The 21,225-nt window shown below is 48.8% G+C and overlaps 1 protein-coding gene across 1 annotated transcript in view; it reads left to right on the forward strand.

Annotated features, from left to right (window-relative positions):
- Nucleotides 1–21,225, forward strand: part of tex264a (testis expressed 264, ER-phagy receptor a) — a 64,298-nt gene that overhangs the window by 13,428 nt on the left and 29,645 nt on the right. The window contains exon 2 of the mRNA XM_083669018.1: nucleotides 1,982–2,203. Within this exon, the coding sequence (XP_083525144.1) occupies nucleotides 1,982–2,203 (222 nt within the window). The remainder of the gene's footprint in view (nucleotides 1–1,981; nucleotides 2,204–21,225) is intronic.

Genomic DNA, 21,225 nt, shown 5'->3' on the forward strand with positions numbered 1-21,225 from the left:
GTGTGTGTGTGTGTGTGTGTGTGTGTGTGGCCCTAGCTTGGTACTGTACAGTCGGTAATAGCTGGCAACATCTTTGACATTTTAGATTGTAAACGGATTGGACAGGTGAATAAACTGGACATGATTGGATAATGGCATGTTACGGGGTGTGATCCGTGTCAAGTGGGTTTGAGGTCTCCGAGAGGGAGGAAGAAAGGAGGAAAATGAAATAAACGAAAAAATAAACGGATAGATGGAGTAATTAGTTCTCCATCTATCAGTTCGTCAGACTGAAGGACTGCCTCTCGGACACTGTGGTATGCAACACCGGAGCACCACAGGGAACTGTGCTCTCTCCTGTCCTGTTCACCCTGTACACGTCTGACTTCTGCTACAACAAAGAGTCATGCCACATGCAGAAGTTTTCGGACGATACTGCAATTGTGGGGTGTATCAGAGATGGGCAGGAGGGGGAGTACAGGAGCCTGGTGGAGGACTTTGTGCAATGGTCCAAACTCAACCACCTACAACTCAACACTACAAAGACCAAGGAGATGGTGGTGGATTTCCGTAGGTCTAAGCCCGCTCTGCTACCAGTCTCCATTGAGGGAGTCAATGTGGAGATGGTCAGCACATACAAGTATCTGGGGGTCCACCTGGACAATAAACTGGACTGGTCAGCCAACACTGATGCAATCTACAAGAAAGGACAGAGCCGGCTGTACTTCTTGAGGAGGCTGCGGTCCTTCAATGTCTGCAGCAAACTCCTAGGGATGTTTTACCAGTCTGTGGTCGCCAGCGTTCTCTTCTATGCAGTGGTGTGCTGGGGAGGAAGCACTAAGAAGAGGGATGCCGGGCGACTGGACAGGCTGGTAAGGAAAGCTGGCTCTGTTGTGGGAGCTGAACTGGAGAGCATGACTTCAGTATTGGAAAAAAGAACTCTGAGCAAACTGCTCACCATCATGGACAACGAAGGTCACCCACTGTACCACACCATCATCCAGCAGAAGAGCTTGATCAGCTGGAGGCTACGAGCACTGACAAGCAAAACTGACAGACTGACTAAATCATTTGTCCCCAGAGCCATACAACTCTACAATAGGTCAATCAAGGGCAAAGAGATGGACTTCTTTGCATAACCTCCACCCTCTGTATCACATCACCGTCATGTCACTGTTTCACCTCATTATCTACAATGTTTACTAGCTATGCTAGGTCTCATACACAGCCCCTACCTCCCTCCACCAGCCTGGACTAAATGCACTTTAAAAATAGTCCATATTTATGTAGCCCGTATTTAGTTTTTAGTATTTAATGCTATAATTGCACCTTACCTTTTTGCACCTCACCTAACTGCAAAGACATTTACAACTGCACCTCGCCTGTATAAAATACTGCTAATGTTGTATGTTGTATGTGTATGTTATGTGTGATACCCCCTATGTCTGTATGCTACTTGGAACCTGAATTTCCCCCTGGGATAAATAAAGTTTCTATCTATCTATCTATCTATCTATTAGGAGACGTGTTATGGTTATGAGGCTGTCGGGGAAGTGATGAGCAGTGTTGTGCTGGATGCCATCTGTGCCCCCCCTCCCCCCATCAGAGCCAGCCTCCACAGACGGCACCAATCATATTAGAGAGAACTGGTCCACAACGGCAGCTCTCACCATCCACATCTCCCAGATCTGACCTCAGACGTCTCACTCAACCACCAGCCAGCCTGCAGCCAGACTGGAGCTGCGTGTGATTGACAGCTCACCGTCTGATGATGTCCACAGAGATGCGCGCACACACACACACACAAACACGCACACACACGCACACACTCGCAGACAGCCTTTGATTCTCCCACTCCTTTTACCTTCTGTTGTTGTTCTCCTCTACCGACTGGACGGACTCAAGGACAGTGTTGGCGCATATAAATTTACACAGTATGTCTGGTGAAAATAATCTCTCTCTCTCTCTCCCCCCCCCCCCCCCCCCCCCACACCTACCTCAGAGACCTCCTGAGAAGTGTCGTTGCGTGGTGGGCAGCATCCTGAGCGAGGGAGAGGAGAAGCCCGACGAGGAGGTCCAGAAGCTGTACGAAAAGTTTGGCTTCAAGGTGTTCTCCATGCCCGAGGTGCCCCTGGCCGTCACCTCCACCTTCCCCTGCACCACGCCTCTGTCCCACATCATCGGGCCCTACAGGGTCTACCGCGAGCTCGCCGACTACATCAAGGTACCGACGGACACACGACTCCGCATATCGCTTGGCCACTGTTCACGTATCGTATCTCAATCAGGGCGTATCTTAACCGAACACGCCCGATGTCGGGAAGTCCGATGCAAATTGATTCTGAGATGTTCTGCCGGCGCGGCACTCTTGCCGATTTCACTTCGAGAACGTATTTTCATTTTCGTGATCCGGCTTTACACACCGGCTTTACACGCATTAACGACATTTCTGACACGTCGTAGATAGCTGTCATACTGTTATAATAACCTTCCTCGAGTTCTACTTTTTCTTTGTGGAAAAGTCCCCCCCTCTCTTGTGTTGTTTAATTCATTACATTAATAGATGAGATCTTTAAAGCACATTAAGAATAGATGAAGACGTTTGGATTGAAGGTAGGTCTGGGTCCCAGGACCCATATGCTGGGCTCAATGTCCTCAGGCCAGCCCTCAAAAAGCTATTGACATTTACTGATGACATTTACACACACGGATTCATTCAGGGGCGTCCCTCTGCATGCATAATGTGTCTGTGTGTGTGTGTGTGTGTGTGTGTGTCTGTGTCTGTGTCTGTGTTTGAGGTGTGTGTGCGTGTGCGTGTGCGTGTGCATGCGTGCGATGATGCTGAATAAGGAGTGATCTACAGGGTCAAATAGAGCCCACGGGATTAGCCTATATGTGCTTTTAGTGCTTCACTGAATTTCAACGGTTTTATTTTTAACATCTTACGAGGTTACTGTAAGCGTGCAGATCAACGCGCTGTATCCCTACGGAAACACAGTGGTGTGTTGCGTTCGCTCTCCATCTCGTACGACAGGATCTTGCTCCTAGTCTGCAAGTCTGTTTTAGGAGACTCTCCCTCTGGCTTCATTACTCTGGACACATCCCCAATGTTTGCGCTGACAGTTGCGATGCCAACCAGGGCCAATGTGTGGCATAGGGACGGCGCACTTTGATGTGTCGAGGCCCTCCATCTGTTGTGGAGGTGTGTTGACGGACGCAGGAGACGGGAGAGGAACTCACACACACACACACACACACACACGATCGTCTGCCTGTTGCTTATCCAGCCCTGTCAGCATATCAAAGAGTCTAAAGACAGCCCCTGCGTTAAGAGACAAGACAGTTACTGCAAAACTTAATTTGGCTGTTGAGTTAGATTGTGAACATGGCTTTTTGGGGGGATTTACTTTAGCATGCATGCTATTGATAAAACCTTAACACCATGAAGCACATTTATGTGGACTTTTGAAAGAAGGTTGCTGTTGTCGTTTTTTTTTTTTTCGCCTTCTGTCTTCGAGAATGCTGGTCATACACACACACACACACACACACACACACACACACACACACACACACACACACACAACCCTCTGTGAGGCAGTCAGTGGACCATACCGTACAGGTTGCCCAGCCAGAAGGCCTATTGTACGTGGTTGCGTGAGCATGGTCTTCATCTGGAGTCAGATCAACAGTAGGCATGTGTAGCTACCAGGACAAGTGTTTGTCTCACACCACATTAAAGCCAGGGTTCTGTTACATAACCAATGGGGTAGGATATGTGGCTCTTCCAGGCTAGCTGATGTCGTTCGGGTGAAAGCATCGTTCTCCCTTCTCACTTCTCCTCGTCCGCGTTAAGGGCCGTAATGCGTGTCAGAGTGGTTGACTTGAGTGCTCTGAGAGGTCATTAAAGAAAAAAAAAGAAGCCTGCTCCCGTCTCTGTGGACAGGCCGACTATTGCTAACACGTTGAAGAGGCAATAAGTGAGTGACCGTGTCCCGCGGGTTAGCATAGCGGGTTAGCATAGTGGGTTAGCACTGGCCTGTTAGTGCTGTATGCATACAGGCTATGCTACTACGGCTAGGCTAGTGAATAATGGAGAGTAATGTAGAGAGTGTTGCTGGGACGCTGTAGTGTGGAGCTGGGGTGAGGGGTAGGGATGGGTCTGTGTATGATTCATTGAGCAGGAAGGGGAGTATAGGGGAGTTTTCAGTGGAGAGTGTGACACACAGTCCCTACTATAGTACATGACACACTTCTACTACGGTATGTGTGTGTGTGTGTGTGTGTGTGTACATTTGCATTACATTTATGGCATTTCGCTGACGCCTTTATCCAAAGCGACTTTGTTTAAGTAAGTGAATCATCTATCCAACAGTCATCGTGTGTGTGGGAACCTAGCTTCCTTAGAGCCCTGTGATATCTACAAGAGGCAAGAGCGTTTGGTACACCATAATAATAATAATAATAATGATGATGATAGTGTCATGCTGTTTTTGTACCCAGGACCAGAAGGGTTAGCTTGAATTAGCATAGTCAGCTTGCCAATAAGGCTGGAGTGGCCAGTCTGAACCAGATGGGTCCTCACACTGGCCCCATTCCCAGGCCACACTGTGGATGTGTGGTCCTCTCTCTGAGGCCCTGGCCTTCCTCCAGACTCCCTGAGACCAGGCTACATGCCGGCACACAGTGAACTGATTCAACACAGAGCTGCCCTCTTCTCTCTCTCTGTCTCTGTCTCTGTCTCTCTCTCTCTCTCTCTCTCTCTCTCTCTCTCTCTCTCTCTCTCTCTCTCTCTCTGTCTCTGTCTCTGTCTCTCTTTCTCCCTCTCTCTCTCTGTCTCTGTCTCTGTCTCTCTTTCTCCCTCTGTCTCTACGGTCCAATAGCCCCCCCCCCTCCTCACCAGCTTACCTTATCTCTCACCCCCACAAACAGTGGGAGGACGCCTCAGAGAGATGCACGCACACGCACGGGCGCAGGCACACACACACACACACACTCTCAGGTTACACACTCAAGCAAGTTCCAGACATACAGAGACTCATGGCATTTCTGATTTCAGATGACTGCTATGACGTGTGTGTGTCTGTCTCTGTCTGTCTGTCTGTCTCTCTCTGTCTGTCTCTGTCTCTGCAGTGTGTGTGCAGCGGTCCATATAAAATCAAGCGGCAGTGTTCATGCGTGGGTGTGTGGATCTGGATGCTGGACTGCAGGGCTTGTGAGAGCTCCCCAGAAACAAAGGCTCGACGGTGAAAAGAGAAAAATCAGGGGATAAAGAAGGAACATGCACACTATATTAAAGGGATTTAAGCGAGCTCCGGCTGATCTTTGTTAATGCACCTTTTCAGGGGCCTACCGAAGGGAAGTGAACAATCATCAAGGGTGTTATTTTCGGGGCTGACTCATACAAAACTCTACAGTCCCCCCCCCCGCACCCCACCCCGCCCCCCCCGAGAGGAAACAGGATGAGGAGCGTATAGCTCCAGTCCATTTAATAATCCATTTATCTGAGTCTAGCTTAAAGAACAAGCCATGCTGCCTCATAAAGTAGTAACCATTTCAGTAATGATCTGTTCGTCTCAAACACTTCTACCGTGGATAAGCATGTGTAACACATCTTGTCATTACTTGGTCACAGTGGTTGGAGCTATTGACCTTTTAGCTTGAGTGGCTACCTGTTCCACACTGATGTTTATGGACGAAGGTGGGTCAATGGAACAGGGAGATTAATCAGACTGGTTGGGTTTTATTGCTTGGTTTTACCTCTCCTCTCTGGTGTACTGTAACTGTTTCAGAGTAGGAGCCACACAAACATGGGGGAATCGGAATGAACTTTGAACTGCGGCAAGTAAGTTAGCGTAAGTATTTGAATGTATGCAGAGTTAGCCTGGGAGGCAGACCTTCTATGTTGTTGGCTTGCCAAGAAAACAGCAAGTTAGCGACAAGATTGCGGTCGATTCCATTTCAATTCAGGGAGTAAACCGAAATTTCAATTTCGATTCCAAATTTGCTCTGCGCTTTTCAACGAGGGGAAAACGAGGAATCGGGGGGGAAAAGCAGACTGGCCGCGAAGCAAATGCTTTTCTGAAATGGTTATGCATATTTATTTTCTTATATATTATTCTATTTTTTTCGATTTCATTTTCTGCACTTTGAGATGATTCTTGTATAATGAAAAGCGCATTCTAAATGTAATAAATGATTATTATTCATTGGACCAGTTGACGTCTCAAGGTGTTAAATGGCAGATATTGATGATATGAAGGTGAGCGGTCGCTCCCTGCTCTGTTGTGCAGCGCCACCTTCATGGTGGGCACCGGCGCTCGGAGATTTGATTCCCCCTCGCACCACTCTGCTCATGGATTATTCATCCGGCTGCTCTTCTCCATCTTCTTTGATGTTATTATTTGTTGAATTAAACATAGAAGATTGGTTCTGGTGCTTGTCCACAGCATCCATATTTAATACACCCGTCTCATAAGTTGGCAGCCGGTGGTTCCACCGGCTGCCAACTTATGAGACCGGTGTATTAAATATGGATGCTGAGGACAAGCACCAGAACCAATTTTCAGGTGTGTATCCACCTAGAAAACAACAACAGAATCGCCCGCTCAAAGTAGACCGCCGAATCACTGTGACTTTGTGCTCGGCGAAGGGTTTACGTGAGGGACAAGCTCTTTTGTGAAACGGTTGTGTTGTATCGAAATGGATTTTCAAATAGATTTTGTCAAGTATTTAGGCGGCTTTATCCTGTCCCCTATGTGGTTAATGCGACAGCTTTCGTTGTTGTGTGTGGCGGCCATCATATATTGTCACCGCGTTAACACGACATGCAGTATTTTCCCTCCTCTTCAACGTGTCCTGTCTATCTGTCTGTCACCAATGTGGGAATAACCTGTTTGATTGACAGCTTCCACCACTACCTGTCAATCAACCAGCAGGAATGTGGAGTGGGACTCAGATGCTTTGCATTTACAGATACAGCAGTCCTACCCCCTTTTCCCTACTGTATATACTACACTCACCAAGGACTTAGGAATACCATACTAATACTGGGTAGGGCCTCCCTTTGCTCTCTAAACAGCCTCAGACACACACTACGCTACACATCTACACTACTGCACAGAACACCAGGAGAGTATCCTACCTACTACTTACTGCCTGGTGAAAGAAAACAGCCGTTTCTCAACATGCCTCATGACCTATAAGAGGAACCTTATTTGCATCAAATTGAGATTGACTGTGGAGGAAATTGGCTCTCCGTGCCAATTCATTTGGGAAAGATTGTATTTGTTACAATATCTATTAAAATGATGGTCTCATTTCTGGGAGTCCTTATTGTTCAAATCAGTCAATGCTGTGATTAAGAGCATCTGTGCCACATGGATATCTCCTTAAATGCCCCCCCCCCCCACCCCCCCACACACACACATGTCTGGGTCTCACAGGGAGGCTGTTCGTCCACTAAGCCTGATCTGGTTTTATTGTTGTGATCCGTGGTGGGCAGTGGGCTTCCCCATTGTACTCAATAACAATGCAATATGCTAACACCTCCAAGGCCTTTATTGATTTGGATGGATGACGAGGGTTGTGTCTAGCACCAGATAATGACACTCAAACCTGTTTATCTTAATGGTAATGTTGCCGCTGGAGAGCTGGGTGGGCAGGCAGTGCATGGGCCACATCCTTGAATAGGTTCCCTCTGCACAGCGGCTATTCAGTTGATCAGTTCTCAGTCTCATCATGTACTGTATGCATGGTAACTTCTGCACAGCTCCCAAAGTTTAGACTTCTACCTCCACCAGCCTCCTTTGCAGTGTAAGATTGGGGATGTGGATTTAAATGGGCACTTCACCGTTTTTAACCTGACATTCATTATCTTCAACACAATACCAGTGTCTACACATGGGATATCTTTGAGGTCCTGGTGTCAAAGTGTTGTTGTTTAGTCCGGTTCCATGACCAGACCATGTGAGGCTGTCAGTGTGTTGGTCCGCAGCGGGGACCCCTGTCCTGAGCCTAGGCCCAGTCTGGTGTGTGTGAGAGGTCAAAAAAGGTATGTAGCTGGTGCGTACGTAAACGATTGAAAGGTTTGTGTGCGGGCGTGTGCACTCGGCATGCTATGGCCTGAGCTTGATGGGCTCCTTCATTATTAATGCCTGTCATTCCATAGTATTGTCCCCTCTATTACACTTTTATTGGCTAACACAAGGCCTCCGTCCCTGGGGACCACTTGAAGCTTATGGCCCCTCTAAACCAGAGAGCAACAGTCCATTACGCTCCAGCCTCCAACCCACATCCGGCCATATATTTACAATACGCTATATGCTATATGCTACATGTTATATGCTACATGCTATATGCTACATGCTATATGCTACATGCTATATGCTACATGCTATCGACGATATCATCTTATGTTGCATGTAAAACATGCTCCAATGCTACATAGAGAAATCGTAGTTATGGATGAGCAGGATTATATTTAGACAGATATGACGCCTGTGACCATTCTTCCTGTCGTCCTCCCCCCTCTTGTTTTTTTTACCCTCTATCTTCCTGTAATGGCTGTGCTGTGCTGTGCTGTGCTGTGCTGTGCTGTGCTGTGCTGTGCTGTGCTGTGCTGTGCTGTGCTGTGCTGTGCTGTGCTGTGCTGTGCTGTGCTGTGCTGTGCTAAGGGGCTTGTGTACACACTCATCCTGCTGCTCCTCTGTCCTTCTGTTGGGTCCAGCTCCGACCCTCGCCGACTCTTCCGGGCTTTCAGTCCTGGCGTATTCATATCAACACGCTGCTTCATCGCCAGGGCGTATTTAGTGTGGTTAGTTTTCCCGGAGCGTCCCTGTGCTGTGTTAGAGAAACAAGAGACAGTCCTCTCCTCTGTGTGTCTCTCTGCGTATCTCCTCTCCTGAAGCACTCTTTCAACTTGAATGTTCCTGAATCTGATTTCCATTGGTAGCGTTTCAGGCTGACCTCTTGTAAGGGGGTGAAGAAGGCAGCTCTTACCAAGAGCGACAGCCCTGCCTTAGGGGGGCCCAGTGAGTTTAGAGTTTTTAGAGCAGGCAGTTTTGTTTGTGTTGTTCTCATTGATTCCTGGTTCCCTCTGGCTCTCTGGGCTGCTCTTCCAGTCTGATACCCCCTACTGTGGATCACACACCCTGCTGACAATTAGACTACCCTCCTGTGAGCAGCACAGCCCGACTGTGTGTGTGTGTGTGTGTGTGTGTGTGTGTGTGTGTGTGTGCGTGTGTGTGCGTGTGCGTTGTGTACGTGCTGTGTACATGCTGTGTACGTGTGGGTGTACGGTGTGTGTGTGTACGCTTGAGTGTGTGTGTTGTGTACGTGCACGTGTGGGTGCACAGTGTGTGTGTGTGTGTTTGTGTGTATAAAGACCGGGTTTGCGGGTTCCTGTTTCCACCGCTACTTTCTCGATTGAGTTGCCTGTCAAATCCGCCTCTCACATCCTGCTTGACCCAGTCAGCATCACCTTTTTGATATATGACTAAAGGTTGCCATGGTAATATCTCTTTTGATACAGTCACGCTCTATGGGCATGATGCAGAACCGTATGTTCCCCCTGGCAGGCATACAGATGTGTTCATCATTTGAACTCATTTGAAGGCTATTTGAGTCAGTAGAAACCGTTGGACACTCCCCAAATGATGTTAACCTTTTGGATGGAACTCGTCATCTCTCCCTATCTCTCTCTTTCTCTCTCTCCTCCCCCCCTCCCCCCCCCCCTCTCTATTCAGAGGAGAACAGCAATCGAAGCTAAGCAACTCGCAAACACACCGCAATGCCGCTGTGGCATTTGACTTCCACCTCGGTCTCAATCAGTCGCATAACAGACAACAGTGGAGAATAATACCCATCGGGAGGATAGAACATTCTATGTGTTCTATATCTATGAAGATAACCCTCTGTGATGCTTGGTGTGATGTCCTGCCCTCATACTCCCTCCCCCCCAGCCACCATTCTCCCTCCACCACCACCCCCTCCCTGGCCCTCCTGCTGCTGTCAAGGCCCTGTGGGGCGGGTCGGGGGGCGGTCGAGTGGTGGTGGTGGTGTGAGGGGAGGGGGGGGGGGGGGTGGTGGGGCGAGGGGGGGGTGGGAGGAGAGAACAGACCCAGAGGGAGTGCTGAGTGGCGGGCAGGCTGCAGGCCCTGGGTGCATCCGCAGGGCATCCTGTCATAGCCAGGCCCCGATGAACCCTCCAACGCCAGCGCTACCTCACAGCTAGCCCCCGTAACCCCCCCTATCCCCCCATCCCCCCTGACACCCCCCTCCTTTCACACACATAAACACACTCACACCCACAAGCATTTATGCACATACACGCAGACAGGCTTCGAGGTGTGTGTATGTGTGTGTGTGTGTGTGTGTGTGTTTATTTGTGTGTTTGTGTGAGAGCGTGGGTGTGTGCGTGTGCGCGCGCACGTGCGAGACACCCTCAGTGAGGTCCATCGACTTGGTGTCTGCTTATTACATCCAGCTAAATGGACAAGAACATCTTGGCCTTTAAACAGAAGTTCATGCCCTTTAAGGAGAAGTTCAGAATAACCTTGGGCAGATTTTGCATGTCTGCTTGAATATGGTGGAATGTGATTCCCTAGCACCCTCGAATATAGCCTCACACGTTTCCAAGTAACGGTGAGCGCAGCGCAGACTAGACACAGCGTTGGCTGGGTCTTCCCCAGTGGACCTCACATCTGTCTTGAGGAGAACAAGGGAATTGACTGTACAGTAAAATCGTGAAAACAACATCAAAACATCAGGACCAAAGTCATACGGATCACAGCTTTCTTGAAAAGGTACAATACTGATGTATGCACATAAAACAGTTGCCCACTGCCCCTCCTCTCCCCTCCCCTCCCCTCCATCCCTCCCTCCTTCTCCCTCCCTCTCTCGCTTTCTCTTGTGTTTGATCCTGTGATCTACAAAGAGGAGAGAGTGGGTCTCTGTCTTTGGGTGCTGGTATCATTCTGAGAACAAAAGACCTATTTACCCACTCTATGCATCTCTGAGAGGATTAGTCCAACCTATCGTGAGTGCGCATGCGGGTGCGTGTGTGTGTGTGTGTGTGGGCACAGGATTTTCAAAGGCAATGTTAGTCCCTGAATCTTTGGCGAGAGGGAGTGTGATAGAGATGAAGTGAGTGAATATTGTATCCCTCAGGCAGTATCTCCTCTAGTCCCTGGGTTAGTGTTTACAGTACCTCTCTACACTGCCATGGACTAACCCAACCATGAACTAACCCAGCCCCAACCCAGCCATGGACTAACCCAACCATGAACTAACCCAGCCCCAACCCAGCCATGGACTAACCCAGCCATGGACTAAACCAACCATGAACTAACCCAGCCCCAACTTAGCCATGGACTAACCCAGCCCCAACCCAGCCATGGACTAACCCAGTCCCAACCCAGCCATGAACTAACCCAGTCCCAACCCAGCCATGGGCTAACCCGGCCCCAACCAAACCATGAACTGACCCAACCATGAACCAACCCAGCCCCAACCCAACCATGGACTAACCCAGCCCCAACCCAACCATGGACTAACCCAGCCCCAACCCAACCATGGACTAACCCAGCCCCAATCCAACCATGGACTAACCCAGCCCCAACCCAACCATGGACTAACCCAACCATGGACTAACCCAGCCCCAACCCAACCATGCACTAACCCACCATGGACTAACCCAACCATGGACCAACCCAGCCCCAACCCAACTATGGACTAACCCAGCCCCAACCCAACCATGGACTAACCCAACCCAGCCCCAACCCAACCATGGACTAACCCAACCTAACCCAACGCCCCCCCCCCCCCCCTTGATGTGTAGCTCACAAAGCTACAGTCTTTCTCTGATTTGTTTTCTCCACCAGAAAGGCGCTACAGCTGGCTGGCTCCTCCAGTCATCCCCCTCCTCCCACCATCTACCGCTTGATAAATAATTCAAGGATGGTCTTACAAAGGCTTGTTTCTTTCTCCTGTTATGGTGTTTAACCAGTGGAATATCAGATAGCCCTATGTTTCTTAGAATCCATGCTGTTGCTGCTGTATCTCTCTTTCACAGTCTGCTTGGAAGGCTGTGTTCCTGGCACCTACAGTATCTGCTCCAGCATAGTAGCTATGGCGTATGTACTGCAGCTATGTGGTAATCTCATTTTAACTGGGCAGACCCTGAGCCTCCCTCCTCACCCCCCCTGGCTCCCAGGTCAGACACACACACACACACACACACACGGTCTCTTCTGGACCAGATGGTTCTCCTCTCCAGTCAGCCTCCACAGCGGAAAGGCCACAGCGCCTTGAGACCGTGGGTGAGTGAATATTAAATGGGGGGGCAGATTACAGAGGAAGACCCCTCTGGGTTGAACAGACGGTGGGTAATCCAATACCCTTTGGCAGCCGAGATACACGGCACAGTGATGACGTGGGGCCGTGACCAGGATCTGCTTTTGACATTTTCATCAAATGCTAGCCTTGCATTCCCTCAGTTTCTTCCATGGGGGGGGGGATGAAAATGGGAGGAGGCAGTAGGGTTTGTGATAACCACTTTGCCTGGGAAAAAGCATTTGTGTGCATGGGTGACATTAGAAAGTGTCATGTTTGACAAGTGCAGAACAGTGGAGAGCGTGTTGTCAGGTTTGCTAATGAGGCCGATAGCAGGCCCCCCCGAGAGCTTGGGGGGGGGTGACTGCTTGTGTGTTTGGCATGCGCAGGGTGGTCACAGAGATCCTAGCAAGGGCCATTACACACTGGGGACGGGGCGGCGGTAGCGGGGGGACGGGGGTATCACGAATCATGGAGGGGATCGTAGTGCATTATGGGTGCAGAAGATGAGATGTCACCTCTGTGCTGTGAGTTTTGAAACTTGTCTCTGTTTGACCATTTTCTCGAGAGAAGTTTGACTGTTTTGTATTTCTATATGCAGCCCAGACAGAAAGAACACAACGGTTCTTGGTTTCACTTCAGCCCCGCAATTGTGAGTCAAATCAATCATGCTTTAAATACAGTTGTGAGCGTCATGTACAACACAAGCCTGGCTTTCTAAGTTTCACTTAATGCCTTTTAGATTGCTATGGTTGACCTGCCACTTGCGTGGTGGTTTTCACCTGTAATTGTACTCAGTAGGGGGGCCCTCTTTAGACTTCCTGATGGCCAGTGACGGAGGGAGTAGGTACAGAGAGGACAAGCGGAAATCAGTTGGTCCAACACCCTTCAATTAAGTATGTCTTTATTTAGCCCTGTTTGTGTCTGTGTGTGTGTGTGTGTGTGTGTGTGTGTGTGTGTGTGTGTGTGTGTGTGTGTGTGTGTGTGTGTGTGTGTGTGTGTGTGTGTGTGTGTGTGTGTGTGTGTGTGTGTGTGTGTGTGTGTGTGTTTTCAGTCTGTCTGGGCACCGGATATATCAGGGCGGTTGATTTAACAAACAACACAGAAGGAAGAGGAAACTCAGACACAAAACTTTTAATGTCTGATTCACTTCTACTTAGATTTGTTGGACTTTTCTAATTTTGCCCGATGCTCTCTGTTTCTTTGTGACTCATTTCGGGGGGGGGGCCTTTGTGATTGGCTACCTGTGTTGCGTCCCGCCGGCTTTCCACTCCTATGTCACAGTTTTACTCTGTTATTGGCTGAGCTGGATAACTGTTGCTGGCCAAAAAAAAATGATTTGAAAGGCTTGAGACTTAGCCCTTAGATGAAGGTGCTGGCTGTCACTCTGAGTGGCTTACCCCAGGAGAGAGGCCTGCTATTTGGGCTGGGAAGCTATCGACTGGACCTGGTGTTTGCTGTCTGGGTTTGGAGAGGCTGGTTCAGGGCTGGGGGGCTGAGGGGGGTGGGGAGGGGAGGTCAGAATCCACTCATTATGGGCCTGTTGACACAGCCAGGATAGGGAAGGTGATCGTTGGGTGTCCGGAAGCGGTTATTTGCTCAAGGCATCAAGTTGAGCCGGTGAGGAGCGCTCTGTGAGGAGCCGGATGGAATCTTAAGTACTGCTTCTCATTTCGGATATCGAGGTTTATAAAACATCAGCCAGACCAGTCCTTGTAAAGCAATGAATCATGACTCTGTTTCTGTCTTAATAGGTTAACATTGGTTTCATCTGCTGGATTAATGGAGGCTCTCGATGTACCCATAAACTGGATGATATAAACAGTACATTAATTTTTTTATTTTATTTTATTTCCTGTTGTTAACTGAGACAGTAGTTCCTCTTTCCGCTGAGCGCAGTAACTCTGCGGTTTGGTGAATAGAATTAGCTGAGGGATAGTGTGTGTGTGTGTGTGTGTGTGTGTGTGTGTGTGTGTGTGTGTGTGTGTGTGTGTGTGTGTGTGTGTGTGTGTGTGTGTGTGTGTGTGTGTGTGTGTGTGTGTGTGTGTGCTAAGCAGATGAAGATGTTGAGTGTATGCGGGAGAGACCTGTAATAGCTGGGAGATGAAAGGAGTTGCAGTAAGCAGCCGGCAGGCAGCCACGTGGAAGCAAAGCGGCAGTCATAAATTGTAGCAGGGCTCAAAGAGCTAGAGGGAACTCAGAGGTCAACCGTGTATATGCTAGGAAAATATATCATTTGTTGTTGTGTCTCATATGGCAGTATGCGTGAATGCTAGACTCATCTCTTGCTTCAGTTGAGAACACGTTGTCCTCTGATGCTTTAAAACAAGCCCCCTCCCCGAGTCTTTTTTTTTTTTTTTTTTTTTAAAGTGAAGAGCGAGAACACCACCTTGTTTTGAATTATTAATCTGAATGGCTCGCTGTGAATGAAGTGTGAAAGTAAACAAAGCTGCCAATGGTTTTTATGAATTGCTCCCCTAAGAGACCAGGGGAGGACAGAAGCTCTGTCCAAATGCAGTACTCTTAACCCATTATGTCATAAACATAGACAGAGAGAATGGAGAAGCTTGATGGCATTTTGTCTAATGTCTAACCTTGAACACCTCCATGCCTCTGTCTCTGACTCCAATGTTAGTCATGGATATGGAATAGAAATGTTTTTAACCATTCTTCACTAGGAAGCCAGCTCCTTTTTTTTTTTTTTTTTTCTTTCGTTCTTTTATGTGCTTTGCAAGCAAATCTGTCCATTGATATATGTTGTGTGCTCTTTTGTGTCCCTTGTGTGTGAACAATATAACTACAGTGTACTGTATGTATGCTGCCTTCTTGGCCAAGACTGAGTTGAAAAAGAGATGTTCACAATGTGTCGTCTCTGGTTAAATAAATGACATAAAAATAACAAGTACTGTACATTATGTAGCCTATTTCCATGCATGAAGGTCAATATGTCATCCCTGTCTTCACATATGTGCCCTTCCCCCCCTGCCCCCCTGTGGAGTGTGTGATCTCTGTCACATGCTGCATATAACTAGCAGCAGCAGGAGCTGGAGTAGTAGTCTATGTATTCGAGACTCTTGACAAGCCGTCCCTCATTAAAGGGAATAAGACATTGTTGGTGTCATATGCACAGCCCAGAGAGATGCAAATATTGATTCTGTTTACTAAATCCCTCGGGGGGGGGTGGGGGGGAGTTGTGGATCTAGTTGAATATTTACTCTGATTACTTATCCAAAACTCAGACTCAGCGTGTCTGATTGAACTAACATGTCTAATGAATTTATTTAGTTTTGTTACATTGTCATTCAAGCAGTTGCTCCATGCTGCACAATTAATTTCCCAACTAGGACGAAATGGTATTGAGGGTGAAATCCTAGCTCGAGGTCCGCACGTAACTCCGACATTTTCTTAAATCTTGCATTGATACCAATGGGAAATGTGGCTGATGATTAGGTGGGATTCCATCCCAAATGATTCATTTATCAGAAGAAAAAAAAAGAAATGAGAAGAAGCTGGTCAATCCAGGTCATCCTGTTGAAAGATCGACTGTGTTGGCTTATCAGTCAAATCTAACCCCAGAATAGACACCATGGGTATGACTCATTCATTAGCAATCCCAGTGTGTGGTACCCATCTCCCCTCACCTGCCCAGTAGAGGACTCCTCACACCTGGTTGTGAGACTGCTACAGGCATGCCTAGGAGATGAATGGTGTTGATTAGAAGACACACTGACAACATTAACTACTGCCTACTCCATTCCTGCTGATCTGAAATGACTCTTAACAAGAAAGCAATGAGAGCCTCAGAGAGAAGGGGGGGATGGGGAAAGCTGGCTGTTTACTTGGGGATGATTGTGTGTGTGTGTGGTATGTGTGTGGGGGTGTGGGGGTGTGTGTGTGTGTGTCACGGTTGAGCTGAAGAGCTCATGTTTTCCATGTCGCCGAGTGCGTTGGGACTGAAATGGGGCGCGGAGCTGTGTGTGAGCCACTTGATTAGATTAGGGAAGCAAATTGATTGTGAGCGTGGCGTCTTCTCCATCGGAAAGTGGCGCAGATTGCGGGGGCAGGCTAGCGTGCTGGCACCTAATTTGATCACTCAGCAGCTAATGCAATCTGTGTTACGGCAGTCAGTGCAGATTGGGATTAATGTGCCAATGGGCTGGGCTGGAAGGGGGAGGCGGAGGAGAGTGTAATGGCTGGAGCTACTACACAGGCCTGTGATCAATGGTCATTACAGGGGGATGGGAGCCGGAAACAGAGAGTGTTGATCTCCGTGTCCTCTCAGTGGTGCACCAGGGTTGCGGTCAATTCCATTTAAAATTCAATCAATTCAGGAAGTAAACTTAAATTCCATTTCCAATTACTCTATGCTTTTGCAATGAGGAAAATGTAGAATTGGTATTGGAATTTCAGTTAACTTCAGTTAACCTGAATTGACTGAATTAAAATGCAAATGACCCCAAGTCCCAACCCTGTTGTGCACCTTCAGTTGCTCCACGCTTGTACTCAGAACCTAAATGTCAATACTATCAATAGGGTCAATGTTTAGCAAAAGTAATTACTGTCCTTAATAGCAGTAACCCATTTACAACTACCCCACACCTTCAACTGCACATCCGTCAGTATTTGAATGGCATGCATCAGGAATTTTGATCCTTAGGTCTACCATGCACCAAGAAAGCTCAGTAACCTACCTCGCACCAAGCCACTTTGTTTTCAGAACCCTCATCCAACCAGAATGTCTGCCTGCCTGCCCTGCAATCCCACCTCTCGAATATTGATCTGCTATGATATTGAGGCAAATTCGATTCTGGAGTATGACAGTCACTTGTGGATTGAATTCATCCTCTTCTCTGGGAGATTACCAGATTGATTTGGTGTTAGTGGATCAGAGAGCAAGAGAGAGCTGCAGGTGGTAATGAAGGGGGTATCACAGTGAAGAGACAAGTCCTGCCTCCTGTCCGCCCCCATTATCACCTGTCACACTCACATCTGCCCCCAAATGCCACATTAGCATGTCTCCTCTGGTCCAGTCCCATTGTGTGTGCGTGCGTGCGTGCGTGCGTGTGCGCGTGTGTACAGCTACTGTGTACAGCTATAGTCCTCAAACCACAGCTTGAGAGATTTCTATTCAGACAGGCTTTACATTCTTACATCATCATGCTTTATGCCTTTCCTGATTCTTCCGGGGGTTTGAGATGGCTGTGAAGTGGACTGTGAATAGCCTTCTCCCAAATGGGTTTGATTGGGATTCTGTGAGAATGGCCTGTTTGAAGACAGATTTTCATGTTGAGCTGCGGCAGATGAGATTTTTAGGGCGTCTCCTCTGTGCTGGCTGATATAGAGTGATTAGAGCAGGGGGGTGTTTGATGGTAGAGAGCAGGGGAGGCTGGTGGAGTTGGAAATCGGAGGACGGGCTCATTGTAATGCATGGAATGGGATGAAAAAATGGTATCAAATGTGTTTGGGCCTTAACTCATGGGGCCTTAGCTCATGACCAATACTTTTCAGATATGCATTAAGCTTCTCACAGGGGGGGGGGGGGTATTCAGGGATATTTATGAGGGATAAATGTTACATTTCAATGTCACTTATCAGATGTGAGTATAATGGAGGAGACCTTTATCTGCAGGCAGTGAGTGAGAGAGAAAGAGAGGGACGGGGGACGGGGAAAAGGGACGGAGATGGAGAAAAGGCTTTTGATGCTGAGTGCCATTGTAGTGAGGCACAATGTGCACAGGCCCGTCTTAGAAAGCCTTTGTTCCCGTGAGGACAAAGATGGCCCCCGGTTCATCCTCTACCTTTCACTGCTGCAGGCCCGCTATCAAAGCCCAGGCGTGTCGCGGTCAACAGTAACATCCAACTGGGGATAGGAGCCTGTCTACGGGGAGCTCACCGACTGCCATACAGAAGGATGCTAATGTGACTTTTTCAGTTTGAGCCGATCCTCCTTACTCAGGAGAGAGAGTTTCAAAGCAGAGACCTCACATCCTTCACATCCATTTTTAAAGGCATTGTGTTGAGATAATATTATTCGGGTGCCAGAGATAATCTTCACCACCATACACACGTAGGTATTTGGTAGGTATATTCTGAGTCTGAAAGTACAGATGAGTTAGGTAACTGTATTTTTATGAGGCTGTTGGTTATGGTCTGGTGGTACTCTCGATGTACAGTAGCAGGATCTCGTCATGGTTCTTATCTATGCACTGATTTGAAAAAGCAGTGTCAAAACTGAGTCTCCAACAACGCGTTGTTAAGTCGCAACAGTAGCGAGCTACGACTTTGTCTAACTGTGCTGGGGTGAAGTTCCCGAAAATCTCCTAGCTAAACTTTGTCTTTTGACAATCCAGGTCCACTTCTGCCCTAGACGAACAAAGTTCTTCATTGACCGAATGTCCAATCACAGAAGATTGACCTGCAAACATTGATTTTGTTCCACTCCTTCCTTTATGGTTAAGTGCTGCTTAACGACAAAGCTTTAGAGAAACTGACCCCAGGACTATTCCGTGGTCTTTGGTGCTCAGGATGTCGTTAGTGGCTCACTCCTTCTCCAGAGGTGTGAGCCAGCATTCCTGGCTACAATCACTCCCCCAACCCCCACCCCCCCCCCACACACACCTCCCCAACCCCACCCTCATGCTGAGCAACAAAAAAAAACTAATAACACCCTGACAGAGCAGGTGGGAGTGAGAGTGGCAATTCCCCGCCGTGTTGCTCTCCCTCCTCGTGACAGTGGTGAAAGGCTGGAGCGGCAGGCCCTGCATTAAAAGCAGCACTTGCCTTCCTCTGGCCTGCTTTGTCAGGCGGCTGTGGTGCAGACTGGAGTGGAGAGTGTGGGAGGATGGGAGGGGTATTCAGCTCCAAAGGTGCGGATGTGGTATTTTAACACTCAGCATGCCACTGGACACATCTGAGTTCTCCCCCCCCCCCTCCATCCCTCCCTTTCTCCTCTCCTCTCCTCCCTCCAGCGGTCCAGTTCAGCTTAGGAGAGAGTGAGGCCCCATTACACCTGCCCACACTGACTACCTTCCCCCTCCCCTCCCCTCCCCCCCTCCCCCTCTGTCCACTCCTAATGGCCGGACTTGTCCGCCGGGGCCAAAAACATTACGGCCGGGAGGAGGGAAAGGTTAATGCTAAAGAGACGGAGATGTTAAAGAGCCTCCCTGTCTGTGGCCGACCGCTCTAATCATCGTCATCCGTCCCCCCTGTGTGTGTGTGAGTGAGTCAGGCAGGCAGGCAGGGATCTGCCATACTGTTAGCCTGCTGTCTGTCTGAGGGAGGAAGGATGCCATAGTAGAGACCAATCACACCAGGAAATGACTGGTCATTATTAGGTCGAGAGAGGTGGACTTGGTGGAGCCCGACACCACTCTTAGCCGCGGTTGATATGTTTTGCGCGTTAGGTTAATGGGGGGGGGGGCAGGCTCTAGGGCTGGGGGGGGCAGGCTCTAGGGCTGCAGTCAGGAGGGCGATGGTGAATGGAGAGGGGTTAGGGAGAGGATGGATGTTCTGAATGGGAGGGAGGGAGGGAGGGAGGGAGGGAATGTGTAACGGAGGGAGAGAGACTGTGAGAAGGAGGGGGAGGAAGGGGGGGAGGGAGGGAGGGAGGTGATGAGTAAGGGAGTGAGAGAGACTGTGAGGAGGAGGGGGAGGGAGGGAGGGAGGGAGAGAAGGGGGAGAGGGAGAGAGAGAGGCGATGAGTAAGGGAGTGAGAGAGACTGTGAGAAGGAGGTGGAGGGAGGGAGAGAGAGAAGGGGGAGAGGGAGGGAGGGAGTTTGAGTTTCAACACACCTTTATCGCGCACTAAGTGAACCTTGCATGCGTACATAATGGCACACCTTACCTCTCTCAGAACACCTTACCTCTCTCAGAACACCTTACCTCAGAAAAACAAACAGACATCTCCCTGACACTCAGAAGAAAAACATGAAACAAACGGAAACAGACACAAAAACTGAGAGGGAGGGAGGCAGGGAGGGAGGGAGGGAGGCAGGGATGGAGGGAGGCAGGGATGGAGGGAGGTGATGACTAGGGGAGTGAGAGAGACAGTGAGAAGGAGGTGCAGAGAGAAGTAGGGTGAGTGTGAACCAGAAGCAGGTGTGAGGGCGTAGTGGCTGATGGAGAGAGGGGGCGTCGTGTCAGAGACTAACCTTTGTGAGGTGAAATCCTCTTCTTCTGTCCCTTTTTCACATTCTCCAAATGTCCCTTGTTGGGTTTTTTAGTGTTCTGGAAAAAAAAGCATCATCCTCATCTCAACACAAAGGAATGGCAGACGTGACTGTGACACGATACTCGGACTACTATAGTCTGTGTCTGTGTCTGTGTCTGTGTCTGTGTCTGTGTCTGTGTCTGTGTCTGTGTCTGTGTCTGAAGTGCCCAAAATGAAATCACCATATTGAACTCTACAGAAAGTCCGAAGTCTAGGTGGCCAAAAAAGACATTGTAGATGACATGACACACACCCATAGATCATAAGGCTGTACAATGAGCTCCAAGGCATGAGCAGCCCAGCTCTTTAACGACCATCCATTAATCCCTCTATAGAAGATCCCCCCCCCCCCACATGAACATGGAGACCCATTTGAAGGAATGCTTTTCAGGACAGAGAACAGGGCTGGATGAGAAATACAAATACCACCACCACGGCACACTGTGGGGTAGTGTGTGTGTGTGTGTGTGTGTGTGTGTGTGTGTGTGTGTGTGTGTGTGTGTGTGTGTGTGTGTGTGTGTGTGTGTGTGTGTGTGTGTGTGTGTGTGTGTGTGTGTGTGTGTGTGTGGCTGGGGCTGTGGAGAGAGGAGAGTGTGTGCCTTAGCCGATGTATCTTACCATATTGATGCGTAATGTGATGCGTCTCTATTCCCCATTTCAATCATGGTTAATGAGCCAATACATGGTGAAATGATGGTATCAGG

The sequence above is a fragment of the Argentina silus genome (assembly GCF_951799395.1).
Source record: "Argentina silus genome assembly, chromosome: 4".
Taxonomy (NCBI): domain Eukaryota; kingdom Metazoa; phylum Chordata; class Actinopteri; order Argentiniformes; family Argentinidae; genus Argentina; species Argentina silus.